The 12,429-nt window shown below is 39.8% G+C and overlaps 1 protein-coding gene across 4 annotated transcripts in view; it reads right to left on the reverse strand.

Moving 5' to 3' along the window:
• The window catches only part of galnt13 (UDP-N-acetyl-alpha-D-galactosamine:polypeptide N-acetylgalactosaminyltransferase 13), a 60,842-nt gene extending 49,342 nt beyond the window's left edge, over positions 1–11,500 (reverse strand). For 2 of the 4 annotated variants that reach the window (XM_036139432.1, XM_036139429.1), the window contains exons 1-2: positions 11,078–11,500; positions 1,568–1,872 (exon numbers count right to left, since the gene is read on the reverse strand). In XM_036139432.1, coding sequence (XP_035995325.1) covers positions 1,568–1,709 — 142 coding nt within the window. In that variant the 5' untranslated portion in view covers positions 1,710–1,872; positions 11,078–11,500. The remainder of the gene's footprint in view (positions 1–1,567; positions 1,873–11,077) is intronic. The other 2 variants (XM_036139431.1, XM_036139430.1) reach the window with 2 other exon arrangements.
• Positions 11,501–12,429: the final 929 nt, after the last annotated feature.

Raw genomic sequence — 12,429 nt, forward strand, 5'->3', positions numbered from 1 at the left:
TAATATGATTGAACTTGACTTTGTAAAGTGCCTTGAGATGACATGTTTCATGATTTGGCGCTATATAAATAAAATTGAATTGAATTGAATTGAATTAATCAACTTCTGACGTTTAAACCAAATATTATTGCAAGAGATTAAATTAGGTTGATTTAAAAAAAACTCCAGTTTTACAAAATGCTGCAGCGGGTGGGAGATCAGAATTACCATCGATTTTCCATCATCTGTGCTCACTTTGCTGTCACATACTGTATCCAGCTATGGTTACATTGAAAGTTAGAATATCCCTATTCTTCAGTCGTGCTCTATGTTCTCTCACATAATATTATTCAGACATATATAAATTCCCTCTTGTGTCTAAATGAATACCCCATGTTTCTATTGCTATTGTGAGACTAATCATTCAGTCTGAAACAAGAAGAAAAAAACACAAGGCAGCAATCACTGGTTTTACAGCAACAGCGTTGCATAAAATAAGTCAACAATTGCGTAATCTTGCAACATTTACCTGTGAAATGGTCCCTTAAGCCAGGGGTTCCCAAAGTGGGAGGCGAGACACCATGTGGGGCTCGCAAGACAATCCAAATGGTGATCCAAATTTCTGACTTTACAATGTCAGATATATTAATATAGCAAATTTATGCCTTTAATTGTGGAAAAGATCCAAGTTTTTTTCTTGCAAATATGTGAAATTAGTCAAATTTTTGTTGCTGCTGTTGTTGTGGAAATTGACTCCTCAATGGCCAGTAATTTATTTTCTTAAATCAAATATGGCCATAATAAATTTTTATTAATTAATTTATTTTTGTAAATTATGAGAATAAATTTATAACATTAGGTTTACAACAAAATAGGAATAAACAGAGGACAGGAAGATTCAGTTTTTTTTTTTTTTTGTTGTTGTGTTTACAGAAAATTTCTCAAAAGATAATAAACAAATAGAAAAAGGAGAATCAGTTTTAATCAAGGAAATTATTTGTTTTGATTTACATATTGATAAATAAAAGCATGTTGAAAGTTACTAATACCCTAATCAGTAATTAACTTTTTATTGGCACCAATCAAATCTGTCTTTTATTTGCCAACCAGCTTTTTGCATGTTTTAACTGGATATCTGATGATTTATCTTTGGGGATGAGCTCCATGTCGTTGCGGTTGGAAGCTTTCCTTGCTATCACCCTAATATTTAGCTTCCTACACGGGTTCCAAAATATTTCATATTTTCCAAAATCCAAAATATTACCAGAAGAAACATGTCGGTAAAAATTAAAACATCACTTCAAACCTGAATCTGCCAGAAGTATAAGTAATTATGTGTTCTGTTGTAGATCTTAATTGCATTTTCTATATTTTTTTCCATTTAATTTCCAAAACCCTTTCCCAGATTTATTATATTACAAACCAAACCACACGTCATTTTCTAACCTACATTATTTAGCACTGTTGGCACTGAAGAAATGGGTGACAGAAGCCAGACTTGACTGACTCACTCTCAGACTTCGCCTGAAATGCTGCGCCTCCTCCAGGTTAGTCTGAAATAAAGGTGTGAGCAAGGTTGTGAACTCACCTCGGAGGGCAGGGAGCAGAGAGCGATCTTTCCTCTCGTCGCATTTGTTGCATTCGCTGAAGTACAGCAGCAAGAAAACGTCCACCAGCACCCACACTAAGGAGGTGGTCAGCACCACCTTGCAGTAAACAAACCGCCGCATCACCTCTGGGAAGGAAGGAAGGCAGGCAGGAAGACAAACACACGAGAAGGATGGAGGTGAGGGGGCTTGGACGCCTCAGACAGCTAGAGAGGTGTTTGATCTCCGGAGGTGGGGGTAAGGAGGAGGGGGTGAGACGCAGCAGGTGTGGCCAGGAGGCATCATCCTAAAGGAAGACGGAAAGAGAAAAATAGTTTATCTCCCTTTTAACATAAAACAAAATGTTGAGAAAGGATAAACTACAGCTGAACACAACGGGGGGGAGGAAAAGAATTCAACATTTAAGGATTTAACTGAACCATTATTCAGGATGCGTTTCATTTGTTTACAAAAAAAAATCTAAAATGTGTGGTATGCGTTTGCATCCCCGCCACCGTGGGGATAGTGTGCTCAGGGTGCTGTGCAGTGCAGGTTTTCCACCAAGCATGCAGTTCTGCATGTAGGTTAAAGCGTTTGATTTTCTTCTCATCTGAACCGAGCTCCTTTCTCCATGTTTGCTGTATCCTTTAAAACGGGGGGTCTCTAACTGGGTGTTATGACTTTCTTTCAACAATGCCGTTCCTCTGGTCATTGCATCACAAAGGCCGGGTATGTGCAGTGCACAAGTAATGAATAGCCTGTTGACAGCTTCTCCCACCTGAGCTGTGGATCTCAGCAGCCTCTCCAGAGTTTCCGTGGGCCTCTTAGGTGCTGCTCTGATTAATGCTCACCTTGCCCAACATGTCAAATTAGGCGGATAGCTGCTTCTGGAAAAGTGTGAAGTTCCCTTTATATAGGAAATTTTTGACCAATCTGTATAATATGATTGATTTTGACTTTGTAAAGTGCCTCGAGATGACATGTTTCATGAATTGGCGCTATATAAATAAAATTGAATTGAATTTATTTGAATTTAATTGAATTGAATTATATCATACCTTTGCAGATAGATTGAAACAGCCCACTTTTGGATTTCCCTAACCTGTCTGCTGTGACTTGGTCTTCGTTATGATGTTTGTTCCACAACCAACCTCCAAGACCTTCACAGAACAGCTATAATAACACAGGCGGGCTCTATGTAGTCGTCAGATGGTCTTTGAAGGCATTTAAACTGGATTTTATTTAGGGGTATCGGAGAAAATGGGACTAAGTACAAAGGCACACCAAACATTTCAGTTTTTTAGCTAGATTTCTGATAATCTTCCTTCTATTTCACAGCCACGTGCTGTCTTGTGTTGCCCTATCACATAAAACACAAGGTACGGTGAAATTTGAGCTTGGAACATGATCCGATGGGAAAAGGCTCATGAAGGAACCCTTTTTGCCTGGTAAAGCTATAGAGCTCTTCTCCATCAAACTGTCCAACCACACTGCTTAAACCACAGGGATTGTGCAATAGCTAAAGTGATGAAGTGGTATGTGCGTATAATTCATGTTACGTGTAAAATTCATTTGGAAAGTGATCTGTTTGTTGCTCTGGGAGAGGAGGGAACCGTTGTTGTTGTTGTTCTGCTGTAATGAAAAAGCCCTGAGGAGTGCAACTAAGAGCCAACAACTAATTTCCCTACAGGGACAATGACGTGTGTCCTATTCTAATTTGATTACAGTTTACGTGTTTTCAGGTATCCGCCCAATTCAACATTAGAGCAATCATTATCTATAACTTTTCATGGTTTACATTTTCCCTCTTTTTTTATCATTTTAAAAACTTTAGTTTTTAGTTGTGTTTTTCTATTTTTATTTGCACACAACTCTTCAGAACTATGATCAATTGGAGGTCCAAACCAGCTTCCCGTGGGTCTCTGTGCAATGCCAGCATCACAATTAGGAGGGCTGGGCACAGCCTATTTGGCAGAGGTGAGCTCCTATCATCGGAGACAACAAGGCAGTTAATTGTATCAAATGCCAAAACAGGTGGATGCAACATGTTGAGTTATGTGAGGAGATCACCCCCGTTTGCCAAACACAGAACAGTGGTGCCAAACCAAGCCAGAAAAAGGGAAGAATCGATGTCCATCTGAGTCCCAAAGACATGTGTGTGGCTAAAATACCAACGCCAAGTTTACAAAATGCAAAAAGTTATATCCAGGAAAACGTCTATACATATAAATGTCCCTTTAGATCAGGGGTGTCAAACAAACGGCCCGCGGGCCGCATCCGGCCCGCCGAACAATTTAGTCCGGCCCTGTGGCTAAATGCATTATCATTATAAAAAAATATATCTTTTTTTTTTTTTTTTTTTTTTTTTCCAGTGTCCTGTCTGGCAATGTGGCAATAAGATGCCACAAAGAGCTCATCAGATTTGACTTTCACAAGTGGACAAGATAAAAGGAAGAGAATGATAAAACAATTATTGAAAAAAACATGTACTTCATTTAATTGAAAATATGCAGTTCCTATATTGTCCACGAGGGGCGCTGTGTTTTAATTAGCAGATTAAGCTTCAGGTGTGGAAAAATTCAAATCATTTCTTAATTTTTATCTGTTTGATGTATTTTGTCATGCAGGACAGTGTTTTTAAGTTCCAAAAAAATGTGAATAAATGTTTTTCAACATTGTATAATCACTGTGATCAGTTCTTATGCATAATGCACAAGTAAATGTTTAACTGAGTAAAAGTATTGTTGAAATTGCACATACTTTTCTTAAAAACGCTGAGGTTATTCATAATATATTGTGTAAAAGTGAAATCAATTTAATATAAAAATCAACAAGTCCACATTTTTTAGTTCTATTTAATCTTGCAATGAGTTTACTCGTGTGGCCCTCTTGAGATCAGATTAAGCTGTATGCGGCCCCTCAACCAAAATGAGTTTGACACCCCTGCTTTGGATAAACATAGGACCTTTCAATCACATCCACAAACTGCTATCTTGGAAATGTCTAACTGTTGTTCACCAAGAACAGCACAAGAATCTACTAATTACTCAGAATAATAAGCAAAACCAAGGGACTTCCTCAGTTGGAGTGACCACTGACTTTTTTTTCCCCCCTCTTCTGTCTGAAATGACGAGGAGACGTTCATTTCCTCCTAACAGACTTCCCCTACTTCATCGGGAGAGCAGAAATAACCATCTGCGAAGCTTTCATATCAAAGGCACTTTGTGGAGGTTAAATATTATCTGGCAAAGAACGTGGGCTTTCGCAATATTTTCAGATGATAAATAACATTTTCTACCAAACAGGATTTCCACTTGGCTGAAATTATGGGTGTTTGTTGACTGAAATCCCCATGAAAGCATAATCGGCATAGAAATAGAATGATGGAAAAACGCTCCCAGCCATTAAATATCATGCATACTTAAAAAAAATAAAAAAAAATAAGAGGCTTTCACACTGATGCCAAACATGCAGTCAATCTCCAGCGTTTACACACCCTTGTTCAAATGCTCGCATTGGTGATGAAAAACAGCACCACAGTAAATACATAGTCCAACACTGACAAATCTGTAAGAGTGTAAAATGTAAAACTAAAAAGCTGCAACAACCTGATCTTTAAATATTAATTTATTGACCATCCCAACATCCAATACCAGTTTTCAGTCTTTTCTGGTTTAGATCGTCACATCTTCACTTGGCAATATTTGGCCAATCTACTCAGGAAAAGTTCTCCAAAACCATCAGACTGTGAGGACGTCTCTTCTCCACAGCCCTCCTCAGGAGACCCCACAGATTGTCTGGCAGATATATAGTTGTAGACTCTGGCTAAGTCATTCCAAAACTTTAATTATTCACTAGTGAATCCATTATATTGGTGAGTTCAATGCATGCTCAGAGTGTCATATTCTTGGACGTTTTGGACTAATTAGTTCCACTCCCCTCAGCCTTCTGCCATCTGTCACCATCCTATAAGCTCAGTCCTCTCCTCTGTCACCAGCCGTCAGTCATCAGCTCAGACCAGGTCCCAGTCCTTGTGTACTCATTCTGCTTCTGGTCAAGTGTGGTTCTACTTGCAACTCCTGGTCTGTCAGCATTCAACATTTTCAATAAACCTTTTTTTTTAAAACGTACTCTGTGTTGGCTAATTTCGGGTTCACACCCCCCAAACCTGACACGGAGACTGAGAAATTGAATCCCGACACCATCTTCAGGTTTCTAGCAGACATCTGTATGTTCTGGGACAAAAGTGACTGGTATAGGGAGCTGTTCATAATTTTATCAATATTGGAAAAGAAAGGAACCTATCCAAAGAAGTAATTAGGCCCAGAGCATGATGCTGCCAACCCCATGTTTTGCTGTTCCCAAGGATTTCTGCTAGGGCTGGACAATAGAGAAAAAAATCATATTGATATCAATAATAATCAACAAATTCAAAACATATATTTTAGGTGCAGCCCTGGCCATTTTGTGCTATTGGTTAGCGACCTATTTTTAGATAAAGACACAAACACTGAATTCAAACTCAATCCTTTATTCAAGCAGCTTTTTACCAGAACTGCAAGTTTTTTTTGTTTTTTTTTTTAAAGAATGCATTCTCTTTGAACTCTCTGAAGGGGGCGGAGCATTCCTGGGTCTGTGTTTGTGATTGGTTGGGAGAATATATTGCCTGTAGTATTAACTAACATGGCTAGAATGCAAATGGAAGGAAAACTGCTATGCTATTGAGCTTTTTATTGACCCTTTTTTTCTATCATTGATATGTCTATCGATCGATACATATTGTTGTTGAATCATCCTCCAGCCATAATCTCTGTGGTTTTGCTGCTAAATGGGAGGTTTTCACAAGGCCTTTCATTTTCTTTTACAACGTTGCTGTTTCCTTTAATTGTTGACGACTGTGTCATACATATATAGTCGTGTAGCTTTTTCTCTACTCTGCTCCTGACTGATCTAAAGACCGAGACATTGTCTTGCTGCCCCACATCTAGGACAGTTCACGAGTCAGCAGTGGCTGTTTCAGGTGTTTATAAGGAAAAAGCAGCAGTTGTTCAAGGAGGATGGTCCTAATGATGCGCAATAAATTGGGAGCTGTATGCACAACATCCTGACTATAATATTGCACTAGTATCGTAATTTCAGTAGGTATATAAATGCTAATAAAGATGGTAATGGTCTGATCAAGGTGTTGTGCAGCAAAAGTTACAATTCGGTCAGATTTGACCAGAGCACCTCCTTCTATGTGTTCACTGTGTCCTGGTATATATGGCTTGAGGAGAATGCAAAGGTGACATTTTGGTGCTTTCTTTCAACAGCTGAATGATCTTGCCACTCTTCTTTAAAGGCCAGATTTGTAGAGTACACAGCTGATGGGGTTTTAGGCACTGAGAGGATCATGTTATTTGATATCTCCTGTGCTTTTAATGCCATCAAGCTGGGACTTCTGAGGGACAAGCAGGAGTGGACTTTCAACACGGGGAAAATCAAGGAGCTGACACCGGTAATCATCCAGGGAACTGACATTGAGATAGAGGACTCTCATAAGTACCTGGATGTTTGCCTGAACAATAAACTGGACTCGAGTCATAACACTGATGCTCTTTAAAGGAAGCCCCATAGCAGACTCTACCTGTTTAGGACAGAGAGATCTTTTGGAGTGTCAGGGGAGCTTCTGAGGACCTTTTTAGACTTTGTGGTGGCAAAAGCCATCTTCTACAGTGCGGTTTGTTGGAGCAGCAGCTTATGTGTAGCTCAGAGGAAAACGTTAGATAAGCTTATCAGGAAGACCAGCAGTATCCTAGGATGCCCCCTTAACAGAGTGCAGCCAGTGGGAGACAGAAAGACCCTAGCAAAAATGGCATGACTGTCTCCCACCGCATGCAAGAACTTGCTAGAGAGCTCCTTCAGTGAAAACTGCTGGATCCTACATTTACCAACGCACACAGCAGACAGGCCACTGAGAACGTTTTGGGTTATAAAACAGTATACCAGGCACTGATTATCTCACAGATCACCTTTCAAACCAGTATCAAAACAAATTAACAGGGCATGTCACAGCTGAAAACTTCCAAGCCACCTGCCTAAAATGATATACTGAGCAAAGAGACCGTTAGGATGCGAATCAGCCGGGAGGGCCATGGTAACTCCAGAGGAGCTGCAGAGATCAACAGCTCAGGTGGGATACCCTGTTGACAGGACAACTAGAATAAAATAGAAATTACCTTTTATTATCTCTCTGTGGGGGAATTCATGTGTCCCAGCAGCAAAGAGAAAAACAATCTGAAGCATGTAGAAATTATATATATATATATATATATATATATATATATATATATATATATATATATATATATATATATATATATATATATATAAAGACTGGGCAGAAAGGGAGAAATTTCAACATATGAAAAAAATGACGTTTATTCTTAAAAAAAATACCATAATCAAAAAATATATATATAGGTGTGCAACTGAGTAGGGTGATTTCAAGCAGTGACCAAAATCTGTAATTATATTTATATATGAAAACAGCTGACTATTTACAAGAATGGAGAATGGAGACAAAAATTTAAATAAAAATACTGTGGAGATGTGAGTTTGCTGGAAGCAGAGATGCTTATAAAGTCTCAACAGCTGCTGGATGGATGGAGGAAGGAGGACACTCCTTGTCTTCATAAAGATGTTTCTTCACTAATGTTCTCCCGCAAACCAGTGAGGCCTTCAGACTTGGAACTATATTAACTAATTACATGACTTTTTTTTAAAAAACAACTGGTTGACCTTGATATAAAAGCCATGTATCCATTTCCATCCACTTATCAGCTTTGCGCTACTTTGTCTGTCAATCACACAGCATCTCTTTAACTGTACTCCTGTTCTTTGCTTGGTTTTGTTTTTCCACACTAAATCTTGATCAATACAATTGAGATAGTTTTAGCTTTAAAAGATGACATCTGTGGATATATTGCAAGCATGTTTACCTCCCTAATCATTTTACCAGTGTATAACGCCTGCAGCGCTTTCTGCAGAAAATCTCAAACTAATTTCCATACGCTTCTCATGCAGCATGCTAATGACTCAGGCTCCACCGACACAAAAATATATTGTCCTGCGAGCTCCCTGTCTACATGCTCAGAGGAGCTGACGCTTGTTGCCCTGGGCAAACTCAAAAAGCTAGTCACCCCCTGTCCACTGGCTGCACGTGGCATCTCACCTCCACTCACACTGTAAACAGATCAATGCTAATATTTAAATCATGCCTGATAACAGCCCACAGCTCCTGCTTTGATGCATCTGGGGTAAAAAAAAACAAAAAAAACAATGAGCATATAAACACCAACCGCACCGCAAGCAGCTTCCTCGAGGCTTGTCCAAGGACGCCTGACTAAATTATTCCAATCATCTGCAATGGAATAATATCTCAGCTCTGGGAAAACTTCTCTAACGCTATAAGGCCAAATCTTCCTCTGCTTTCATGACGAGCAGCGGGCATTAACCGCCTCCTCAAGTGACAACTAATTGAGTCGCAGGCAGCACTCTTTGTTGTGAGACGTCTGACACCGTTCTCCAAGTTGGATTACACGTTCGTCACTTATTCAACGGGAGAGGCTCCGCTTGCCGTATGATACAGAAGGGCTGCTTAGCAAATTGGTTTCCTCTGTGAAATAATAGGAACAGCCTCGCAGCCAGACTCGACAATGAAACCGTGACAGTTAGCTCGGGAGAAAAATGACACAGATAAGGAAGAAAATAGAATTTGAATGTGCAAAGTTTGTCGCTTCAGACCACAGCTATTCATTTTTTTTATTTTTTTTGCTGCCCTGAATCCAAATACAGCTTAGTCAAGACTTGTGTGAGCACGGCTGAAGAGAATGAATATCGTATCTATATTTTTTTCTTCCTCATTTCACAGAGTGAAACTCATATTTCATATAGAAGCTTTATACCTAGACAGAAATATTTATAAATAATTTTTTTATGATCATAATTATGGCTTCTAATTGAGGCACATCCAAAATGCAGTTTCCCATAAATTTTTAAATAGTACATATAACTGGGTCAGAAAAGGTTGAGTGGAAGGAAAAAGTGCGGTAGGGAGCAGCAACAAGGAAAACTGCAGCCTTGAGAGGATTGTCGTGAGAAATCCATTGAAGAATTTGAGGAAATTTCACGAGGAGTGAGCGGAGGCTGGAGTCAGCGCATCAAGAGCCACTAGGAGCAGTCGAAGGGCTACACGCGTCGCATTCCTTGTGTCAAGCCACCCCAAAAACCAGAAACGACATCAGAAGAGAGAAAAAGAACTGGACTGTTGCTCAATGGTCTGACATCTTTTTTCAGATGAAGGTTTAGTTTTCAATTTATTTTAAAAACAAGGTCCATGAGTCCGGAGGAAGAGCGGTGAAGTACACAATCTGCGTCGTTTGATGGCCAGTGTGAAGTTTCCACAGTCTGATCATTTGGGTTGCCATGTTATCTGCTGGTGGCTGATCCATTGTTTTTTCCTGAAGTCCACAGTCAACGCAGCGATCCACCAGGAAATCTTAGAGCATTTATTGCCTCCCTCTTTAAAGAGATGCTAGTTACATGTTCCAACAGGACTTGTTACCTGCTCACACCGCCACGGGTACCAAAAGCGACCATAATGCTACTTTGCTTTAGTAGCATTATTTGCTTGAGTGGCCAGCAAACTCTGGCCTCTGTGGTATTGTCAAGAGGAAGATGAGAGACACCGGACCCATCGATGCAGATACAACAAAGGGCACAATCAAAGCAAACCAGGGCTTCCATGGGCTGATCTAAATTACATACAGGTGAGCACTACACAGTAATTAGGTGACTTCTAAAGCCATTTAATTAAACCAAGATATTTGAAAACAATGTATCGTTCTCCTTTCTAGTGCACCATTATGTGCTACTTTGTGTTGGTCTGACACATAAAAGTTTGAGGTTGCCATGTAACAAAATGCAAAACATCTCAAAAAGTATGAATAATTTTGCAAATCGCAGGAAGGTCCTGGATTAAACACTAATTTGTCTTGCCATAGGCACATTTAGTATATGTTTGGCAGCAGACAGTAGGTAACAGGGCTGAGAAATGTTTTCTTTACACAATCCTCTCCGGAACAGAAGGTGATTATGGAGCTGATCTCTGTAAAGCCACTAAGCCATTCACTGCAGTGCAGTTTTTTTTCTTTTATCAAGGTTACAATGCGTGGAGTCCTGTGGAACATTTATAAAAACGTTATAAAATACTTACACTGCATCGTGTATTCTATGTCACAAAAGATTACCCGATTAGTTGACGCGTTTGACGTGAATAGCAGCACAGCAACAGCCAACCAATTAGGCTGCCATTCTTAGTTGAACTAAAATATACCACATGGCAACCTGAATAATAAAACTATAGCCTTCATGTCAAGAGAATTAGGGTTGTCATTGCATTTAGCAATGTGGTCACATTTTTCTACCCAGTGCAGGGTGTGAATATGAGAGGATGAGGACACTGTGCTTACCTAAAGTCTGGGTGTAGTGAACCTGTGACCTGCTCCAGCCTCGCTGCCAGGCAACGTGTTGAACATGATCAAGCGCGCAACAAATAAAAGCAGCAACTCATTTAAACCGGGCGCGGAAAACGTCTAGAAATGACTCCTAAAAGACGCAGTCCATCTCAGACCAACGAGCCGCTGTGCGTCCAGTCGCACGTCGCATGGTACCTGTTCAGACTTCTGGATGCAATTTCTTAGCCGATCCAGTTCAGGCACCCGCGGTCCAAAAGCAGCGGTCGATAGGAAGCAGGCAGGAGGGATTTTCTTACTCATTCACTCCGGTGTCTGTCCACGCACCTGCTCCACGGCTGTGCAGAGAAGACAGGCGAGATAATGCTCCATACAATCTAACCTCAGCTCGGCTCACATCGACCTGCATGTCTCCCGCTCCTCTTCTCTGATTGGCTGACGGAGACGTCAATCAGGGGGGAACATTCTGAAGCGGAGCCCCAGTGGCTTCTGGTAGCTGTTACTGTGCTGTAGCTGTTGTTTTTATTGTGATTTATTTAATCAAGTTTGAATGAAAGTAGCTGTAGTCACGTTGCTTAAAACTATTTGGGTGGAGGGGAAAGGAATTGTTAACCTGTTTTTATTTACAATAATATTAAAAACAATAAATAAAATGACACCCCACTCAATAAGCAAAAGAAAAACAATGTATTGGCAGTATAGCACTCAAAACCTTCTTATAGTAGCCGATCGGCAAGGCATCTGCAATGGCTATGAGTGTTTTATTAATTATTTTTTATTTTATTATTTATTTATTTTATTTATTGTTAATTTATTTTGCTTAAATATGCCTTGTAGGGGAAAAAAAACATGTTGTGTACCCTCAGTCATGGGTGAGATGGGAATCTGTCTTCCGTACAGAACTGCCGTCCAATCCAAGGCCGTCAAAAACTTACACGAGCACCTCTAGACACTGGCAGCACAGACATATATACATATATATCTTATATTATGTCTATGACTGGCAGTAAGGAGACCCGGCCCCTTTAAGAGCAACCAAGAATGCGCGTGTGCGTCAAAGCAGATTAGCCCTGTAGTTATGACCGCGCGAGCACGTCAGTTTAATTGAATAAAACTGAATTTAAATATTTTTATTTTATTATTATTATTATTTTATCTATTTTGCGATAGCACACAATTGAGAGCAATTGTATTACTTCATGACGGTCAAGTATCATCATTGAGCATAAAAACACAAGGAAGCCCTGAACTTATTTCCATTTTGGTCCTCCAGATACTCAACCCAGTACAAATACAAGTAAACCAACAATATAGATAAAAAAAAAAGGGGGCGCAGAACATAACAAAAA

This window comes from Fundulus heteroclitus, chromosome 7, assembly GCF_011125445.2.
Source record: "Fundulus heteroclitus isolate FHET01 chromosome 7, MU-UCD_Fhet_4.1, whole genome shotgun sequence".
NCBI classification, from domain to species: domain Eukaryota; kingdom Metazoa; phylum Chordata; class Actinopteri; order Cyprinodontiformes; family Fundulidae; genus Fundulus; species Fundulus heteroclitus.